Source organism: Notothenia rossii, assembly GCF_949606895.1.
Source record: "Notothenia rossii genome assembly, chromosome: 6".
NCBI classification, from domain to species: domain Eukaryota; kingdom Metazoa; phylum Chordata; class Actinopteri; order Perciformes; family Nototheniidae; genus Notothenia; species Notothenia rossii.
The window spans coordinates 75,145,624-75,166,127 of record NC_136909.1 but is presented as its reverse complement, the minus strand read 5'-3'; the positions used below and the strand labels follow the sequence as shown (position 1 = coordinate 75,166,127).

The following is a 20,504-nucleotide window of genomic DNA, read 5'->3' as shown; positions in this document are numbered from 1 at the left end:
AGTTCTAACATTCTAACAGCACTGCTAACATATCATAACATACATCATATCCTAAGTAATAAAAAGTATTCCATAGAAATGTTTCATTAATATATAATTTTCATCATTCATCAACAGTTTTTTAACGTTCTAGTGATGGGGACAGGCAGGATTTTGAAGGAGCAAAAGGGGGTAAAGGAGAAAGAAAAGCGTGATTTTACCAAACCACCCAGGATGAAGAAGACCATAAACAGGCGCCCCAAGGTGGTTTTTGCATAGACGTCCCCGTAGCCCACTGTAGACATCGTCACCATCAGCAAATAGACACATTCCCAATAGGAAAGTGCTTGAGAATTCTGGAAGTTTTCCCAGGGATCCCCTGAGTTTTCAACCTAAAATGTAGACAGGAAAGGGAGGGAATGATAATTAGACCTGACTCTAACCACTCATTTGTAAACAGTGTTTTGTACAGCAAAACTCTTTAATCAAGTCTGATTAAATCCAGCTCCAAGAGTCACACAGTATATGTGTTATATATTGGGCAAAGGCTACCATCTAGTGGTCAAACAGTGTGATGCTTTACTGAGTCGTTGAGCAGAGCTACAAATACAGAATGTGTACAATAGAATCTTGAAAAAACATGTGACACTACACACAATATGTATTGCTTTTAGGATTATTTTCATGGTATGTTGCCTAAATGTGAAGTTTGACAGTGGATAGTTACAGAAAACAGGGGGAGCGGGGGGACATAAAATGAAAGTCAAACTAAATGTTTGGAAATTGCAGTTCATTGAGTCTTAAATCACCAAGAAAACACATGTCATTATATTCCTAATACTTCTCTTACTATATCTGTTTTATAAAAGTATTGTGGTACCTTCCACTCTTGAATTATTTACGCATGAATTGGTAGTTGTTTACCTTCAAACAGATGGCCATAATCAACCTTCCTTTATTTTTTACTTAATTCTTGGTATGCATCGATCAGCATCAGCATCTATACTTACCATATCAAGCACAACGGGCTAACCCACATAAATACACTCCCCTCATCAAAGTCATTATAAAATGTAGTGATTCTACTATGAGTTATTTAGTTATTGCAAACAGTCTATAAAGTCTCAGTGCCAAAGCCATTACTAGCCATGTGTTACTTACTTAACATAAAAAATGAGCAAAGCCAATGATTCTGGTGAGGTGAACATATTTTTAATTTATTTGTGAAAACAGAGCAATGGCATTGGATCATTCCTAGCTATTGGCAGAAAACGTTAACTATGTTCCTGGAAGGGATATTGAGGGACAAAATGTGAATATCCCTAATAGCAAGATGTGAAAAAAGTAATCACAATATAATTTATTAAAATTCATTTTGAAATTGGCCAATTCTTAAACAGGATATACTATAATATTTTGAAAAGGTCTCCATGTCACATAGTTGTTTAGCAAATGTTTAGTTACCTCCCTTACTGGCTCCCTAATAACTAAACCTCACATCTATCCCCTTACCAAATGTATGAATCCTGCCGCTGTGAGCCATGTGCTGATGAAGATGGAACACAGGTTTACCAGCTTGATGGAATTGCTGGGTAGAAGAGGAAGAAACACAAAACTCTCAAAAACGTCAGATCATAAGGACAGAAAAACAGAGATTCATGAGCTAATTAAAGTAAGCTGTTGTGACTAAAAATAACCTACAGCCAGGACAGTTGAGATATTTGATCAAATATATGAAGGATTAATGCTAACATAAGCTCAATGAATTATAGAATGGGACAAAATGCTTTAGTCTTTATTTTTTAAGTCTTTATTTCGAAGAGATTAAAAAATAACAAATAACAAATGTGAAAAACAGAATACCGTATTGTTAAATGCAGTATTTATCCACATTCATGGTAATATTTGTATATTCAACAAGAAAAGAAAAAAAAAGTCTTCATATTAATAATAATAATAATAATAATAAATGTGTCCGAATAAGGTATACTTCATACAGTGTGACAAAGTATCACAATACATGTATTTATTATTAACCTTAACAAATAATTGTGATACCGCATGAAATATGCATGAGACATGTAGTTTAATACACATTTAAGTTCTGACTCAGACATACTGTATTCCGAAAATGCCACATTATAAACAGTATTTAACGTTTCCGGGACTCACTGTTACAAACATAATGTAGCTTCTGCTTCACAGTAAAGATACTAGGTGAATATGTTTCTTGTGAATGAATAAGGAAAGGTTTATTATTACCTTGTTTTCAATATGTTCAAAAACTGAAGTATTTCCGAAAACTGTATCAATCGTAGTGCTCTTAGAAATCTTAAGCCTGTAAGAAAGAGAGAACGACATAGACACAAAGAGAGGAAGATTAGCACATGTAATGGATGCAGTACAACCAATGATATTCTCACATTAGATTAATATTCATGTATCCATGAGTTGGGTGTTTTGTAAAATAGTTTTACATCAATAACAGAAACATTTGGCTATGAAGAAATAAACAGATAGTATGGCTTAAATGTTTTTCTACACCACTTCAAAATGCATTCAGTGAGACACAAGGAGATGACACAAAAAAGTAGAAACTTTATTCTAGATGATGTGTTGGAATTATTAATGCACATAAACAAGTTAGGAGGAACATCTTGTGGCCTAGTTTATATGAGCCTCTGTCGCATTCAAAAGCAGCTCGCTCAGGGATTATAGAACAGTGCAACACCTGCCTCATTGTCCTTTTACATAACACGAATGATGCCATGTAACGTGCGTGTGTCGCATCTCTATATAGTTCATATTCCTCTACAATCAGTATACAACCTGCAAATATAAATATAAAACAGTGGCCATACACCATATGCCAAATATCTTTCAAAGACCATCCAGCTCCAAACAAGAAACAACATCATCTGGATAAATAACTTATAGATACATTTGATGGACATCTCCAGATAATACATGTCTGTACACTGACACGTAAACCCTTACCCCAGTATGAGATGATGCGCATATAAGTCCGCACTGAATGATAGAATCCTGTCTGCCTTTCCTCCTGTTGACGGTGACCCTGCCTCACCCTGTACCCCTTCTGAAAAAGCTCGCCACCGGACTTCTTTCGCCTTCGAGTCTCTTTTATAGCCCTCAAATCAGAATCACTGACGGTACGACGGAAGAGCAGCTTTGAAGAAATCATGTTTACACGTTATCCCGTCAAAAGGAAGTCCTTTTTCGTCTTCCAAAAACGGGTGACAAAAATTTCCCAAATATATTCTTTGCGTTCCAAAGCACCTTCGGAAAACACAATCTAAAGATCCTTTCCCAGATTTAGCTTATTCCAAAAAAAACGAATATTTCCCGATTCAGCATCCCCAATATTAGACGACAGTTAAAAAGAGAATTTCAAAAGAATGTGAAATCGATGGTCACTGCTGCAAACAAACAATCGAAAACAGACAGCTAGAATTGAATTGCTTGTTCAATCACATCAGCCTTGCCAGGGACTGTGCCTCCGGGAGCAACATTTCAGTTCTAATAGGTTATTTTTTTCCCTTTTTTGTTAAAGTGCCTTTAATCCCCACAGCCCAAACAGATGTAATCTTCTAATGCCCATTTTTGGTATTTACCTTACCATTGTAAAGCTTTGTCTCCATCAACAGACAGCTGTGTCAAACCTATTTTCTAAATTTAAACCCTTCTAGGGATTATCAGAGATAACAGGTAATACTAAAGTGATGCAGAACAAAAAAAATAATCCTGGCTTAAATCTGACTGACCTGTCCCCAAAGGTACAAGGGCAAACAACTCTATAACAATTTGTTGATACTAAAATGTAATGGACAGTTCAAGGCTGGGTAATTTCAGCAACACACCTACTTCATGGTCACACAAGGACACACAACATCTCTATACAACTAAATGTGTTACTTTAAATTTGAATGCCTTTGAGGAGAGACTGTCCAAAAGCATAATCTACATTTGTAAGGTTTGCCCTGTCTATTACTACAGTATTGTGTGTGTGTGTGTGTGTGTGTGTGTGTGTGTGTGTGTGTGTGTGTGTGTGTGTGTGTGTGTGTGTGTGTGTGTGTGTGTGTGTGTGTGTGTGTGTGTGTGTGTGTGTGTGTGTGTGTGTGTGTGTGTGTGTGTGTGTGTGTGTGTGTGTGTGTGTGTGTGTGTGTGTGTAACTCAATTCTGCTCCCTTTAACACGTGTTCATGTATGAGAAAATCCCTTTGCAACACATGCAACAGTCCCTTGCACACACACAAGTGTCAGCTGGCCAGATGCTCATTCAAAAAGGTTTTTCTGCTTTGTGCCCACTCTTAGTTTATTGAGGCTTTGAGAGAACGGCCTGTCTGTCAAATGTCCTGACAGAGCAGCCTATTGGGACCGTTTATCAATCAGCACTCTCGGACGGTTGATCTGAATAATACTGACAGTCAACCCTGCCAGGATTAGATCATATAATGCTACACATGGCACACACACAAGCATAATGTACACTGGGAGCTAGTTTAGCACTGGTTCTGCCTGGACAGTCATGCTGGAAAGACAGCATGTGTGTAGTACATTAAAAACCAACAACAATTTATTGTAGCCTAAACTCAATGTATTGCAGTGCAATTGCACTATTGTGTAAGCAGCCTTGCTACAGAAAACAAAAATTAGCTTCCCTCCTCTGAATGTACATGGAGGCTTCCTGCCTGTGACTAAAAGGCCATATGAGGCAGATGCACTCATGCCCATGTCAGGTGCTGTAAGCCTCTTTCAGCAGAAAAACACAAGCATCAACCAACAGTATACTAAAGCACCACCAGGAGGCAGTAGCAGGTTACATTTAAAGCCATGCCTGAAGCTTCTACAGTTCTGTACATCCTCAGAGCCAGAGCTCAACCACACTGAGGTTACTCACCTAAAAACTGAAAATAATACACAACACATTCGAGAGCATGTTAAGTTGGTTTGTAAATGCATCATTTAAAGAGCTACTGATGCCATTTATTTCCACAAAATTGTTCTATTGGGGGAATAATCCAGACAGACATTACTGTTCCCTTGTTTTAATAACTTGGGAGTAAAGCCTGAATGTATTAGCGAGATGAAAGAGTTGGGGCTCAGTAGCCAATTGAGCGCCATATGCTAAACCTAAACTAGCAGGACTCTCTTGAGAGCAATGCTCAGTTTAAGTATTTAAGGGAAATTAATTAATTTTACAAGGAAGAACTCTCAATGCCCTCTTACATTAGCCGCGGATCGTTCTCCTCCTCTTAATCAATGTCCAATTTGCAGAGGCAGAGAGAACATAACTTGAAATGCATAGAGCAGATACTTCTTCCTGTGCAGAGTGGGCAGGAACACTATCACACAGAACAGGGCAGAACCCCTATTAGCGTTCTCTTTTCATTATGCACCTCCACTGGATCTCTAGCAGTGTTCTCATGCAGAACTGTAGCTGAAAGAGTGAAGCGAAAGGTACTGTAATTATGATGCATTACTCTGGCTTAGGTGTGTATTCCCCAGCAGTGAATGGAAAGAAAAGATCAACTAATCCTTTGGGACAAAGGAGCACAACACAAGTTCCTAACAACCACCCTGGGCTAGTTTAACAAAGCCTGTTAAGGGACACAATATACACTTAGCTCAATGATAGTAGCACCAACTATGGATTATTGTATTGATTTTAAGGAAAACCATTAGGACCCTGTCAAGCATTAAGACGTATGTAGAGGGCAATAGTCTTCAGGGAAGTAGCAATTACATTTATTTAACCATGAATATCAAAGGTTACCGTATGAAAGCAGATCAGGCATCGGTTGTGTTTATTTTCCTGTCACAACAGTGTACCGTGTGGGTCCTGATTTCCATATTAATACAGGATAGAAGCAGCTAATCATGATTCCTGTCCTGACTCCTTAGAGCCTGAATATTACCAGACACTTTCAACACCCTATTAGTATTCTGGAAGCGTGTTGGGTGCACCCCATATAACTGCAGAACTACCCACTCTTCATTTTTATAACTTAGGCTTTGCAACTCTGTCTGAAGCATTTAACATGGACAAGCACACCACCAGGAGACATACACCTAAGCCATGCCACAGGGAGTTCTGTTACCATGACACACTGTGGTTATATATGCCCAACACTGCAAAAATAAACGTGCTCTAAGGTTTGAAGGACATGCCACATGATGTTTTGTCATAGCTAAATAAATATTCGTCCAGATCATTCCCTTTTTGAAATAATAGTACTAAAAATAAAATGTATATTAATAGCTCTGGAATCTAGGGCATCCCTAAAACAATATAAATTACAACTGACACTGCAGATGCACTGTATATAAAAGGCCTCTTAGCCTATATGAACCCCAGGGTGCAGGATATTTAATAATCATAGCTAATTATTCAATGCAGAATGTGGGGCAGCAGCCAGACCATCATTTCAAAGTCTTTCAGCATCCTTTATCAATAGCAACGGCTTTCTGTGGATGAGCCGAGGACACCTTACATCATGAATACCAGAAACCAGATTACTTGACTTGGCCATATTTTATTCAGTGCACAGCTTGTTCTCTGTGAAATGCATGGGCCACAGGGAGCCTCTTAAGAAACCTTCATCATCTCAAAGATTAGATTTAAAAGACAAAAATGACAGCATACACATTAGGATGAAAGGTAGACTGCATATTCCTGACAGCATAGTCTATATCATGGATACTATGAATAATTAAAGTTGACTTGGGTGTTATTTTAATAGTTTCTCTCAGATTGAATAATATTTTGTTTATAACCAAACTTGGATGTTGACTGCTCCCAATATAAATAATCTGCTGAAAATTCCCAGAGTTGATTGATTTGTCATTTGCTCAAAGTAATGCATTCAAAATACTGTAACCCAAAACCTAATGAACCAAAAATGATTAAATAAAACACTGATCTTACATCTGAGAAGTTTAAATCAGTGGACATTTGACTATTTGCTTGACATAATCTAAAACAATGAATTGATTAATAAAATAGTTACCTTATTTACTCCCTCACGGATATTATTGGTATCAGATTGTTCATTTAAATCTCACTATATAGTATAACTAAAATAACCAAAGTTAATAAGATTAGTCATAATTGTTCTGTTCAATTAAAGCATGTGTGCGCATAACCATGGTAAGCATGGTTGTTAAACCAGGAAATATGTAGACACTGGTTTAAACCTGTATGATCTAATAATTGCTCATGGTTCTTGAAAAAGTTAGACTTCTTTTCAAGGCTATACAGTTCTTCTATCCAAGACATTTGAATTATTGCTAGTTATCAGTGTAGGCCTTTTTTACAGTAGATATTTTTGAAATGTCATAGCAAGAAAAGCTCAGGTGTTACTTAGAACATGAGCGATGCCTCTGTGTTATTTAAGGGTGTATCAAGTATTTACAACACCAGGACCCTGTGATGTGTTACAGAAGGAAAGAAATGTTTGGGCAAAAGAATAAATACAAATAAACAGAAATACCTCTATATATAAAATATGTCTTTCTGAGGTTAATTTGTATCAGTTTTTTTTTCCTGTCTTTTAGCAAATATTTCTTTGCACTGAGAACCTTAAATAATTTCACTGTAATTGAATACAATTGCCTCTAATACAGATAAACATTGGATTAGCATTCACCTAAGTTATAAATAAAGTAAAGAAGCCATGTATAAAAATGACATGGTTTCAAAAGAAGAGTGCCAGTGAACCTGAAGAAGAATACAGCTATAAGGAAACTCTTTTCACTGCAGTGTAATTTAGGCCACAACACTCTGAACGCACTGAGAAAAGTAGGTCGTTATGTAATGCAGGTTAGGGTGTTTTCCAGCCTGCTCATGCAAGAGTGTGTGCATGTGTGTGTACGGGAATAACACAAACTTTTGTGTTGGAATCTTCTTATGTGATTGTGAATTAATCCATTAGATGGCAGTTACGGACTGCAGTGAGGAATTTCAGGTGCACCGCCTCAACACCGCAATTACGAATGAGTCGAATGCGCGCACATACACAGACACACACACACAAAACCACAGTGTGTTTGTGAGTCACTCTCACTCCCATTGGCCAATCCACTCTGCTGTGTCTGTGTTTCCTGAAACATCAGAGGAACCCAGCCCTGTCACTTTCAATGATCACGGAAAGTTGACTGCAGCCCCTGAGCGAGAGGGCCTCAGAGACACACTCCCAGTAATGGGGAGACAGAAGGAGGACTAGGAGGCAGAGGGGGAGACACAGAGTGATAAAAGGAGGGGTGACATGTGAAGATAGAGGGCAAAATAATAAATGGGGAGTGTTTGGACGGAGGCGTTGAGAAAGACATTTGAAAATGGTGAAAGAAATATACATCACATACAAGAAAAAGTGGATTAATAACACATAGGAACAGCGGAAAATATATACAGACTTACCGAGCCAGCTTCTGTTCAGGTAGACAGAAACAAACACGGGAGGAACAGTAAAGAAGTCTACCACTGAGTTGACCTCCAGCCAGAACCATAGTTTATCATTGGCCGCTATAAACTGTGAAAAGAAAGAGAGATGGCAAAGCAAATGACAAATGAATTCTAATGTTATACAAAAACAGCAACTCTCCTCCACAGCCCACCATAAAACTGCATGCTGACATATTGTATAGAATGACAAAAGCTTCACCCCACTTGCTGAGTCATGCGAATGGTTGGTGGGGTAAGCTGCTTCTGAGTTTATTTATTCATTCATTCAGGATGGCAGGCTTGCGTTGCACAACTGGAATGTTGCTCTGGCATGACAGACATGCCATAGCAACATTATGACAACAGAGTTTAAAATAAAAGCATCCTGTGTGCGTATTTAGAAAGTTGGGTCTGCTTGTTTGAAAGCATTGTTGTGTTTATATTTATTATCATTTACAAAAATATATAGAGAAAAGATAATATGAAAACATTAAATACACTGTGATTGGAGTGGAAAATAAGAAGCATTACATATATTTTTGTAAGATTCTGTTTATTCTGCTGCATGTAAAACAATGCCTGCCTGCATGGCTGTGCTTATTGTTTGTGCCAGCTTGTTAAACAGTATGCCTGTTGATGTGTACTGTGCATGCACAACTTACGCGCAGTCCAAAGTAAAGTAGGAAGAAGACATTGAAGGCCATATCGATCTGTAACGTGAAATCTTTCCAGAAATTCTGGCAGGATTCTATCGGACTAGAAAACAAAGAGAAAGAGACAGAGGATGAGAGGAGGAAAAACACACATTATTACAAGGTTATGCATTCATGAACTGACACTGTAAACAAAAATGTTTTTCTTCACATTGTATTCGTTATTTACAATGAGCTTTGCATAGCAGTATGACTACCTAACATGGTGGATTCAATATCACATCATTACAATTATAGTGTACTATACATATTATATGCAAAATGAATATTCTACTGTATTCCACATTATGTTCGTTTTTAATCAGTTACTTTGGAATGATCAATTTAGCCAACATAATTTGTTGCAACAATAAGATATTATCACAATTATCACAATGCAATCACACCAAGAGGCGATGTCCTTGCTCCTCAGTTCAGGATAATCATAGATGTATGTTTTTAAGAGGTGCATATACTGTATGTCCTGATCTCTCTTTGCTCACCTTTTCTCAGTTCAGCTCACTGAGAAGAAAGCGCTCTCTGGTAACAAAAGCCTGTCTGAAGCTGTCAAGGTCAAATGGTGCTGACCAATGCTTGCCATTTAAACTGGCTCTACCCAATCCTTTTCCCGTAGTGTACATATTTTCACATTAACTGTAAAACCTTTGGCTGTTGATGTAACAAGAATAGATACAAATATGTGATATAAAACCCCAATGACTTTCCATAGTGTTATTGCGTCCTGCAATTCACATACAAAGACAAATGTATATGTAGATTCAACCATATAGATAAAACTGAAATAGGCAGTTGCTTTGATGTGACAGTACAATCCAGAAACATAAATAAATCAGCATCTGTAAAAAAAAAGATATTCTCTTTGATGACAGAGACTTGCACAGATAAAACATGCTGCATAGCTCTCTCTATGTAACGCTTGGTGTTGCTTAAAAAGGCAGAAGATGATATATGAGTCATAATCTTTCTGGTGTGTCACGTAATCCATCTCCATTTTTATGTTCATGCTTCTTGTGGTGATTAACCATTAGCTAGTGGGTGCTCTCTACAAAAGCAATAATAGGCTGTGTCCCCAGGCTATTTTTCACTTGTTCATGGCTATAGCATGTTGCTCCTGCGTAGTGAGGAAATCCCACAGCGGAAAATATGAATTATGCATCATGATACGGCTGGCTATAGGCGACCTTTGGGAATGTATAGACTGGCAAGGGAACACACACATGGCCTTTACGAGAGTATACAGTTACAAGTCCCATATGTTCACATTAAAACATTAAAATATACGCTTGTATGAATGGAGCCCACAGGGGCACAGGATGAGATCGAGAGCAGAGCTTACTGAAAAATCTGCGAACCTCCAGAGAAGAGTGAAGCTTAATCATCTCCCAGTTAACATCAAAACATTTGATCTCACGATGATGCATTATAATGGATGGCTGAGTACAGGCATGCCAGAGAGGACGTATTGCTCCAAGAGGATGATCCAACTTCTAATCTAGCAGGGTAGGCCCCCTGATTCTAGTCATGAGTGTGTGGTCTGTCTGGAACATATCCTAAGGACTGATGTGACCTTTACGATGATGGCTCATGGCCAAGATGATTAGAAAGAGTCTGATTTATGTAGCAATTGTTTAAAACTAAAGTGACTTTATTTGGTTAAAAGGCATTTTCTCATATAATGCTATCAGATTATGGACGGAGGTTTATTCGTTGTTGACCGCTTGGAGGAGTAAACATTGATCTGGCCTAAATAATCAATTAACAAAACCCCATCGGCATCTCCATGTGTGTCTTTTTTAGGCAACAATCATGATAGCTAAAACAATCCTGTCATGAATCACACTTACAACTTAAACAGACACAATATTCCTCATGTCCATCTATGCACTTCCCAATGAAGCTCATGTAACCTCACTCGCAAAAATGGATCTCAAACCACAACCTAAGATAACCTTAAAGACCTTTGTGCAAGCGAGTCCACACATACATGTTAATAATACACTTACAAGCACTTTTGTGCACATACACTCACAGATGGTGCACGCTGAAGACACCATTTGGAGTGGTCACTGGCGTTTCCCCTCGGGCCCAGCTCTGGCCTAATTCTGTATAACGGCTCATCTACAGTCACCTGACCCGAAGCATTCTCCGTAACACGGAGAGAGCATGGCGGCACACAGAACGGCTGAGTGGTACATGGAATTCGTCTCGATTTGAGCATTGTAAGGCAGAACAAAGGCTACACTCTAAGAGCTTTAATTTAGTCATTTTTACATTCATTATTCGAAAGTAAAACTATCATTAACTGAAGTAGTGGGAAGATGCATCAGGCAGACCTATGGTTTTTCTCTTAGGCTCGGAGGCACAATAGGAAATTAAGAGTGCATCAGTGCAGGCTGGGAGAGGTGCTGTAATTGTGGAGCTGCTGAATGTGTTTCGAATAACAGCACATAAATAAACTTCCCAAATGGCAATGCAGACTGAAAAGCACAACAAATTAATTCAGTAGTTGCTATACAGTATATGGCAAGTCATAATGTTTAACTGCATCCTCTTTCAGGATGAATACTTCTTAAACACAAATCTGCATACAGGGTAGTAAATAGATGGAGCAAGAGAAAGCAAATAGATATAATTAGATGTGTTGTTTGAGCAGAGATGTGACTCATCAACTAACACACACAGCTTAACAGTGAGCCATCCTTTTTCTGCTAACATTAAAGCAATATTTCCAAATAATATGTTTAATCTCATCTCATTTGAATGGATAAACAGTTGTAAATAACGTGTAACAAGGTGTTTCTTGGGAATTATTACTCTCACGCTCATCTCAGACAAGCATTTAAAAAACTTCCAGATGGTTGTTTCGATTTTACATTACATTACATGTCACTTGTTAGACGCTTTTATCCAAAGTGACTTACATACTCAATACTGTGGGCAATCCCCACAGGAGCAATTTAGGGTGAAGTGTCTCAGGGACACAACGGCATGCTGACTGCAGTGGGGTTTGAACCTGTGACCCCCTGACCCGAACACCAACGCACAACCCACTGCACCACACATCCTGCAACTTTACTGTTTTAGTTCAGTTTCATTGTTCTCATTAACTCACTGGTATATGCGGTTGGGTATTTAGCAGCTGGAAATACATTTCCATAAGGAGGTGGGGAACAAATCAGAACAAAACAATACAAATGTTAAAGTTGATAATACTGTGTATATGTTTCTTTTACAGCTGGATCTGCTGCCCCTTACTGCACGTTTCAATCTTAGAATAGCAGGGACAAAATTAGGACATATATAACATGCAATACATCAAAATCAACTAGGGCCCGACAAATTCAGTCCAGCGTCCCTGGGAATTGGGTTAATCTTGGATGGTACTGCGGCGCCACGTGTCCGGGGACAACACTCTGTGTCGGTGCAGGAGGGACACTCCACATTCACAAGGGATTCCTGGCCTCATGCTGCCAATGTCCTGCAAAAAATAGATCGGCCCACCAATGTTCTTGTTATCCTATCACAGAGGTTGGTAACAACATCCCACCTGACAGGAAGGCGAGAGAGGAAAGAGAGAGAAAGAGATGGATGAAAGAGAAAGGAAGACAGCAGCAAGACACAGAGAGATAAAAGAGACACTGAGTGAAAAGAGGCAGTGACTGAGAGAGGGTGAGGAAGAGCAGAGAATGTGAAAGCACAAAGGGAGGGGGGTTGAGCTCCCAGAGGAGACAGTTTTTCTCACATATAGCACATAATGCTTGTTTTAGGCCACATTGGAATTGCCTGGAGATTCCCGAGCTCCATAATAAACTCTGGTGCCTTTATATTTGACTTTGGGAACACCTGCACCAAATAAGTTATTCTCTAACCCCATTCTGCTTATAATAAAAAGCTTGAAGTAGCAGACATACAGTATACTGTATGGCCCAGTATTTGATCCAAAAACACAATTTTCTCACAATAAAGTATTATTCTATTGTATAGTGTTTCATGACATGAATCTCATCTGATGGGTAACTCTGCTTTGGAAAAACCCAAATCAGAGATGTAAAACTCATTTGGTTGTTGCTGATGATGTTCTAAAAATAGTCTTAAACACCTTCCGTCCGTCAGCAGGAGCGAGCCCTTTGTTAGCCCACCCATGACCTTGGCTGGCTGCAGGAGCAACAGCAAGGTTGCCCCCTGAGAAAAGAATAACTGTGCTCCCGGCTTGAATAATGCTCACAACAGTTCAGAGCACCAAATCTGAGTCATTCTTCACATCTCATACATGCATTCTGCTCTAGTAGGCTCATAAGCATCTTGGAACGTAGTTACATTCATCGTATTATTTGTTAGTGTTCACCGCATACAATACAAACCAAAAAATGAATGCATTTAGTGAGCGATTGAGCACAATAACTGAAGTGTCTCTTACATGCATTATTTCTCCTGAGGGTAGTGCTTGTACGTGTAGCAAGGGCTCTGTGAAGCTGGAAGAAGGGCAGGTTGGAATTTAAATGATTGATTTAGGCCAAGGCACCATTACTAAAATAAGAAATACTTCAACACCTACAAGGGTAATGGGCAAATAAAACCTCCCCAGGGAGGCTAAAAATAGCTCACTCAATTGTTTCATCTGAATATAAATGACTTTCATCCTGCTTCAAGCATTTCCTCTACAAAGAGGTTATTTATTTTAGAGTCAACAGGAGTAGTTCGTGAGGAAAGAAATAGCAACACTGCATGACATTTGAAATGAGACAGCATTTTTATTTGCAAGAAAGAAATGTAACTTACTGTAGAGAAGCTTATTCTTAATTTATTACATATATTGAAGTTTAAATAATTAATATTAATTAAACATTTGAACCAAAAAGGCAATTAAATAATCTCAATTTCATTAATTAAACTTAGTTACTCATGCTGTGTTCCTGCTGTGGCCTGAAATCAAATCCTTCCACTCTGCATTGAGGGATATCAGGCAACTGCAAATGGCCCCTAATATTGCCATGGTGATTTGAATAAACAAAGAGATTGGACCACTCAGCGTTAACTAACACCAGAAACAAATATCAGATTGCAGAGCAACTTGGCTAATTGGGTATGTGTTTTGAATTAGACTTCAGTCAGTGTTTCCCACACTGAATCTGCATTTACTTCATGTTCTGATCCCCGCATGTGAGCTGCAGGACTCCAAATCGCTTCGCTTATGCTCAGATATCAAAAGCAATTGAAACGTTTTTATTTTTTCACAGTCGCATTGTGTTTCATAACACTCTCAAAAGCTCATTATCTATGACTGTGATGTTGACATTGATTACTCAATACAAAAATGTCCCTAAAAGTGTAAAAAATCTGAAGAAAGTAGGTTTTTCTAAATAAAAACTATTTTAAAATAAGTTTCTGCCACCAATGGTGTATTTATATCTGAAGCCACTTTGGAACAACTTAGACTTTTCATGGGTACATGGGCCTCTCTGACCCATGTGGAGACCCCCTCCCTTCGGATCAAGGCAAGGTCCTTATAAAGGTCACCCTTCATCGCCACATAGTCTGCCAAGCTTGTCTCAGTGCTAAGCCATATTTCTCACCTTACCCAATTAATTAGTCATTAGGCACAGTTTCTTTTTTCAGAGCTGTCATTGATCGCTCACTAATGATAGAGTTACAGGACGAGGCCGCTGCTTAAGAGGCCTCTCAGACAAGAGACAAAGTTGGTGTGTGTCTATACGCGAGTGCATATCTGCAAGTTAACGTGACTATGCAATTGGTGCCTGTAATAGATTGTGTGACAGGGAGGGGTCGAGAGAGGAGAGAAATAGAATCAGAATTGGAGCAGGAACAAGGGCATCCCTTAAAGAACAGCCTGCAGAGACTTTGTCCTACATTCCTCTATATGTTTTGCATAGGAGCAGAAAGGAGGAAAAAGAAGGGATGAAGGATGAGCCAAGGTATTAAAGCAGATTCAGATGTGGGCGGGAGAGGACGCAGTATCCTCCCATTGAAAATGTCACGAAAATAGCATCCGTTTGGCAAGTGAAGTCTACTGCAGAGGAACAGAAAAGGCAGAGGCTTATCAAACATTATTTGATGCGCAGGACTGTGGTAAACAACTACTTTCTCAAAAACAAACAGATGGACGGTCATTCTCAGCAAAGCCACATACTAAATCCAATGAATTCCAAAAACAGGCCTCTTGACGACATCACCGTTGCCAAGTCAATGACTACATATCTTTGTGCTCAACTAGGGAAGCAAATGATCAGTGTTCTCTCTTAAAACTCTTTCTACCTGCTTCCACAAAAGGCTCTGCAGTGTCTTTCTGTGGGTCTTTGCGGCAGGATACTGGCCAACAGAGTGCCTGCTAGGAAAGCCCTACATAACTGCAGCAGTAGGAATGAAACAGTTCCTGGGAGACTGGCGACCAGATAGGTACGCTGTTCTTCAGGATTTTGTGTGTGCATGTTTTTATGTCCTTGCCCCAGGGGCCTATACCCTGCTTCACTGAAGAAGACAGAAAAGCACATCGTGCCTCCCCGGGTCCAACCCACATGCACTTATTCCACCACATGACTCTTTTATCTGTCACGACAGAGTCTCCACCAGAATCCTTCCCATTAATGTTGCCTTTTTAACAGACGATTTCTGAAAGACGTTCTCTTCATCCAATGGTCAACAATGTCAATTTGACCATAAACCATTGAGCCTGAATAGTTAATGAGTCTCTACCACAAGACTGTAAATATTTGGTAGGGTAATTATTACCATTAAAACGATATAAATCAGCGCTCATCGATTTCTTTCAGTCATTAACATTTAGATCTGTACAACTGTAGATCATTTTTAGTAACTATGAATGGGGGTATGAATATAAATAGAGATTTATGCAGCCCCTGTAATAACTAAGGTGTTAGCCAGAGAAAGAGCTTTTGTCAAGATGTGTGTCCTTGTGCAAAATGTTTTGAAAGAAAATTGACCTAAAAAAGTTAAACTTTTGATTTTGAAACATATTTAAGATCTAACCCTTTGCTTTACTGGACCCTTGTTGTTACGCTAAATCACTGTTTACCTTTGACAGCTGGTGCAGACGAAACATGATAATTGAAAACCATTTGATGGCCCATATAAAACATCTTGACTTTTTTCGCATTACATTATACAGTACGTACAATACATGGTGGCAGACATAAATACAGGTATTTTTCAGGCGACAGATATAGTGTCATGTCAGCTCTATGACATGTAACAATGGGTGTAGAGCACATAAGAGGTTACAGCTGTTGTAGTAAATGTATAGCACTAGCCTGGCCCTGTTAAGGATGTTGAAGCCCCCTGATTTGTGTCAACCTTCTCTGGGTTGATCAGCAGCCCCCCTGAGGGGATGGCACACTCAAGTGACAAGCTTGAGCTAATCACGGTGATGAGTAGAGAAGGCCTCGGCTTAATGGGAGCACGGGGAGATCAGGGTAATGCCTTAGGGAAGTTGATTTTCATAGGAATACACGTAAAAACTTGCATAACATACCGGATGAAATGAGGATATACAGTGGGACAAACTAAAGCTCTGCAGTCAGTGCTTTAATTATTCTCCTTTTGTGCCCTGCAGGTTTGATGTTATGGCATGAGACATCTCTGAAACCTTGTGCTTTCTACCTTCCTAACCCTGGTGTGTGTTTCTAGTTGATAGCTTAACATGTTTTCATGTCTGTCAATGAAAGCATGCTCAAGAGTCATGTTAGCCTGGTGATAATGCCAAAGTAATACTAGACCTCATCTCAGGGGATCAGTTACGGATGCATTATAACCTTCCCATAGGGGAAGAGATCAATGCAGTGCAGAATTTAAAATATGTATATGCAATCTAGGTCCAATGATTCAATGCCTTTCAGTCAGGTAACTTGAGTGATTTTTTTGTATGCATCACTAACCAGAACATTACACATGTGAAAGCATGTTGCAAGCTCATTTCTTTTGATGACATATTGGAGGTTTAATTTCACCCTGACTGACATGTTGCCTGAACCCCATCCATTCTCTGTGGCTGCTTTTTGTGTAGGATGTTAAAGATTTACTGACCATATATCGCTTAATGTGCATGCTTAGTCATAATCTGGTTATTATAGGAGCTTATAAATGTGTATAAGTAGCAAAGACTGTGTGTCTTCTGATCTACTTTTTTTGCAAAAAATACTCAAGAGGTAGAGAGGGGGGAAAAAGGGGGAAAGATAGACGGATAGGAAAATATATATAAATATGTAGAGGTAAGTAAAGCTTTTTCTCCTGAGGTATAAATGAGAAGCCAGATTCATGCCAGGAATAATTTCCGACTGCTGCCAAGTTAAGACTGTATAAAATGGATTGCATTTTGGATTTACCTATTTTGAGAATTTTGTAACCCTCTCTTAAGACTCTGCATTAGCTCTGGGACATGATTTCAAGGTTCAAAGATAGCTTTTACTCAAAGATAACATCCTGCACGACAGTTAACAGCGAATGAATATTAGAAAAAGATTCAAGAATGATACAGTAACATGGTCAATATGTTCTGGTCCCTTTCTAGTCAACCATCCACAACCTCAGGGGCCACAGACCACTTTAAGTTTTATTTTGGTTAAGTTTTGCATGAAATATTGATTAGTCTAAAAGGCACGGAGGGTTTCTTTGTCTGGCATAGTGAAACAACATCAGTTATTTCATTACCAGAGGCACATTCAACAAATGATACATAATTGGAAACAGTAAATTGCCGCTTTTGCTTTGATTTAAAATCATTGAACTCTGAATTATGGTGATCCAAAAACTAAAAGAACTGTTGACTACAGACACTGCCTTCACTGCTTACTGAAGGCAGGAAGTGTAGAATTTCTGTCAAATATTAGTATACATGATTAGCCCCATAAACTAACTGAGACTGGGAGAGTGTTTGTTTTGAGAAAATAAACTAAATAATATATAGAACTTGTATATTTCAGAGTACATGTCTTTGTTTTGAATACCACGTTAAAATATCATTCCTGTTCACATGAAGCACTCACCATATTACACCATCAATCAAAGTGAATTAGGTTGTGTTTTGCTGCACCTGTTAGCTGCTGTTTTTCTTTACCAGACATCTCACCAGTATGGTCTGACAATGGTACTTAGTGCCAGGGCGAATTAGTCAATATCTCTACCAGACAAAAACGGACCAGACAATAAAATATTCATACATTTAAAACTCTCCTTTTCAAAAGGTACAGTTTGGGTCTGGAAAAAGTGAAAGTAGCTGCAGTGATTATCGGAAAGATGCCAGGCCTGCAATCGGTCTCTGGGTGGCTGCCAACCAGGAATACGCATAAACTGACAACACACACACTCACTTACTTACTTACACACAGAACCAGTGCCCAACACATACACTATCTGCCTGTCTCTGTTACCATGGAAACTGACAGGCCTTCCATTGAAATATCCTCTGATGCAGATGTGAGTGTGTGGGTGTGTGTGTACTCTGTGTGTGCACCACGGTTTGTGTGATTATGTTCATTTGCATTTCAGAGATTGCAGAGTTTGGAAGTGAGTAAGGACACATGTGCTCATATCACTCAGAAACTGTATGTGGGGTAACATTAATGCTTCCAAAAAATATGTTTATCAATATTTTTACACTGCTGGAGCATTACTGAAGTGTAAACTTATTTTAGGAAATGTTTTATGAAATTGAAACTTACTCTGATGAGTCTATGAAGTATATTCCGAGGGCCCCGATGCTGAGCGCAAAGACCAACACCACCTGAGGAGAGAAAAGCACAGACGAAAGGGAAATTACTTTTATGCATTGAGTGGAAAAGGTCATATAACTCTGCTCATTTATGTACTGTATAGTAAACAAAGTATTCAGTTGGGGCGAACACAATATGCAACACTAGGTTCAGTATCTGTAATTATACAGTGACTGGCCTCCTGTGGGTTGCAGAACATTTTAAAAAACATGCGCTGAATAATGAATGCTCTACCTCATGTCAGTGCAGCTTATTAAATACACGCAGAGTCAAGCTTGTACAATCACAGGAAGTAAAGAAAGGATATACATGTGTAAGCTCTAGTGCACAGAAGAGTAGTAACAATGTGTCGGGGTGATGAGAGGAAGTACTTAGACAGGACCACAGTTATCAGGTGTTGACATGCACTCCTCAACCACTACAGTGAGTAAGTGTTTGCATTGTGGGAGATTGTGGCCCTGCTGAACTGTGGTCTGTATAATGTTTCATGGACTATATATGACCAGGAAGATGGGGCACCTTGCGGTCCTGTAAGCAACACCTGAGCCTTTCATCTAAAGGTTATTTAATCTTGTAAAGAGACCAACACCCTATAGTGTTTAAATGATTTAGAAATATGTGCAATTATTACACTGGTTTGTGAATGTATTTTGATTAATGTAAATCAAACCAGGCTATGAATTGCACAAGTATTACACAACTTTTATTTTGTGTAAAACAAATAAATTAAACAGTTTAAATTAGAAGTCAATACAAAAAGCTTTGTTGATGGATAATGCTGTTAAAATGAGGTTCTGTTTAAAGTACGTTTAAGCTTCCTCTGGCAAAAAAGGGCCACAAGAAAATGTGCGTCAAAACATTCTTCATTAAACTGGACTTGTAAATATTAGAGTTGTCATCACTATTAGAGCTGCTTAGTAGAGTACATGGATTAGTCTATCAATAGAAACATCTCCACATTTTGATTCATCAAAAATGATCCTGCAATAATGGCAGAATGGCATATTCAGCCAATCAAATGTGGAGATTTCTTGCCTTTTTCCATTTTATATCTCATGAAACTGTAAATCGTTGGTTCTTGGACTATAAAACCAAACATGTGAAAGCATCACCTTACAGCCTAAAAATTGGATGTACATTTTATAGACCTTAAATTAATATTCTAGAAAGAAATCTGCAGATTAATCAACAGTGGAAATAATCTTTAGCCGCAGCTCTATTCACCATCACTGCTGTTATCATAATCATCAGCTGACCAACGTAACCATGCACAATGGATTCTGCCCTGCGGTTTCCTTCTCCCATTCAGCCGTCTCACAATAGGAGCCCAATGTCCCTGCTGATTGTGCCATTCATTATTGATGATGGAAGCTTGATTACTTTCATGTGATGGTCCTTTGGATTGATCCTTTGCATTGTGGCTGAGGTATTAAGCAAACACCCCCGATCACCATGCATTTTTAATGATTTGCTGCTTGAATGGAACATGACGGCGATCCTGGCCACAGAGTTGCCCAGACCTTACAATTCAAAGACATCCGTGATTCACAGAGGAGATGGGCAGATCGCTTTAGCTAAAACTCTATAAGAAAATCGTTTTGTTTTTTTA

General features: G+C 38.8%; 1 protein-coding gene across 18 annotated transcripts in view; it reads right to left on the bottom strand.

Annotated features, from left to right (window-relative positions):
• LOC307043675 (calcium-activated potassium channel subunit alpha-1a) overlaps positions 1–20,504 on the bottom strand; it is a 136,464-nt gene that overhangs the window by 54,616 nt on the left and 61,344 nt on the right. For all 18 annotated transcript variants that reach the window (XM_079688338.1, XM_079688324.1, XM_079688337.1 and 15 more), the window contains exons 3-8: positions 18,845–18,906; positions 9,102–9,195; positions 8,416–8,527; positions 2,242–2,317; positions 1,492–1,567; positions 201–371 (exon numbers count right to left, since the gene is read on the bottom strand). In XM_079688338.1, the coding sequence (XP_079544464.1) occupies positions 201–371; positions 1,492–1,567; positions 2,242–2,317; positions 8,416–8,527; positions 9,102–9,195; positions 18,845–18,906 (591 nt within the window). The remainder of the gene's footprint in view (positions 1–200; positions 372–1,491; positions 1,568–2,241; positions 2,318–8,415; positions 8,528–9,101; positions 9,196–18,844; positions 18,907–20,504) is intronic.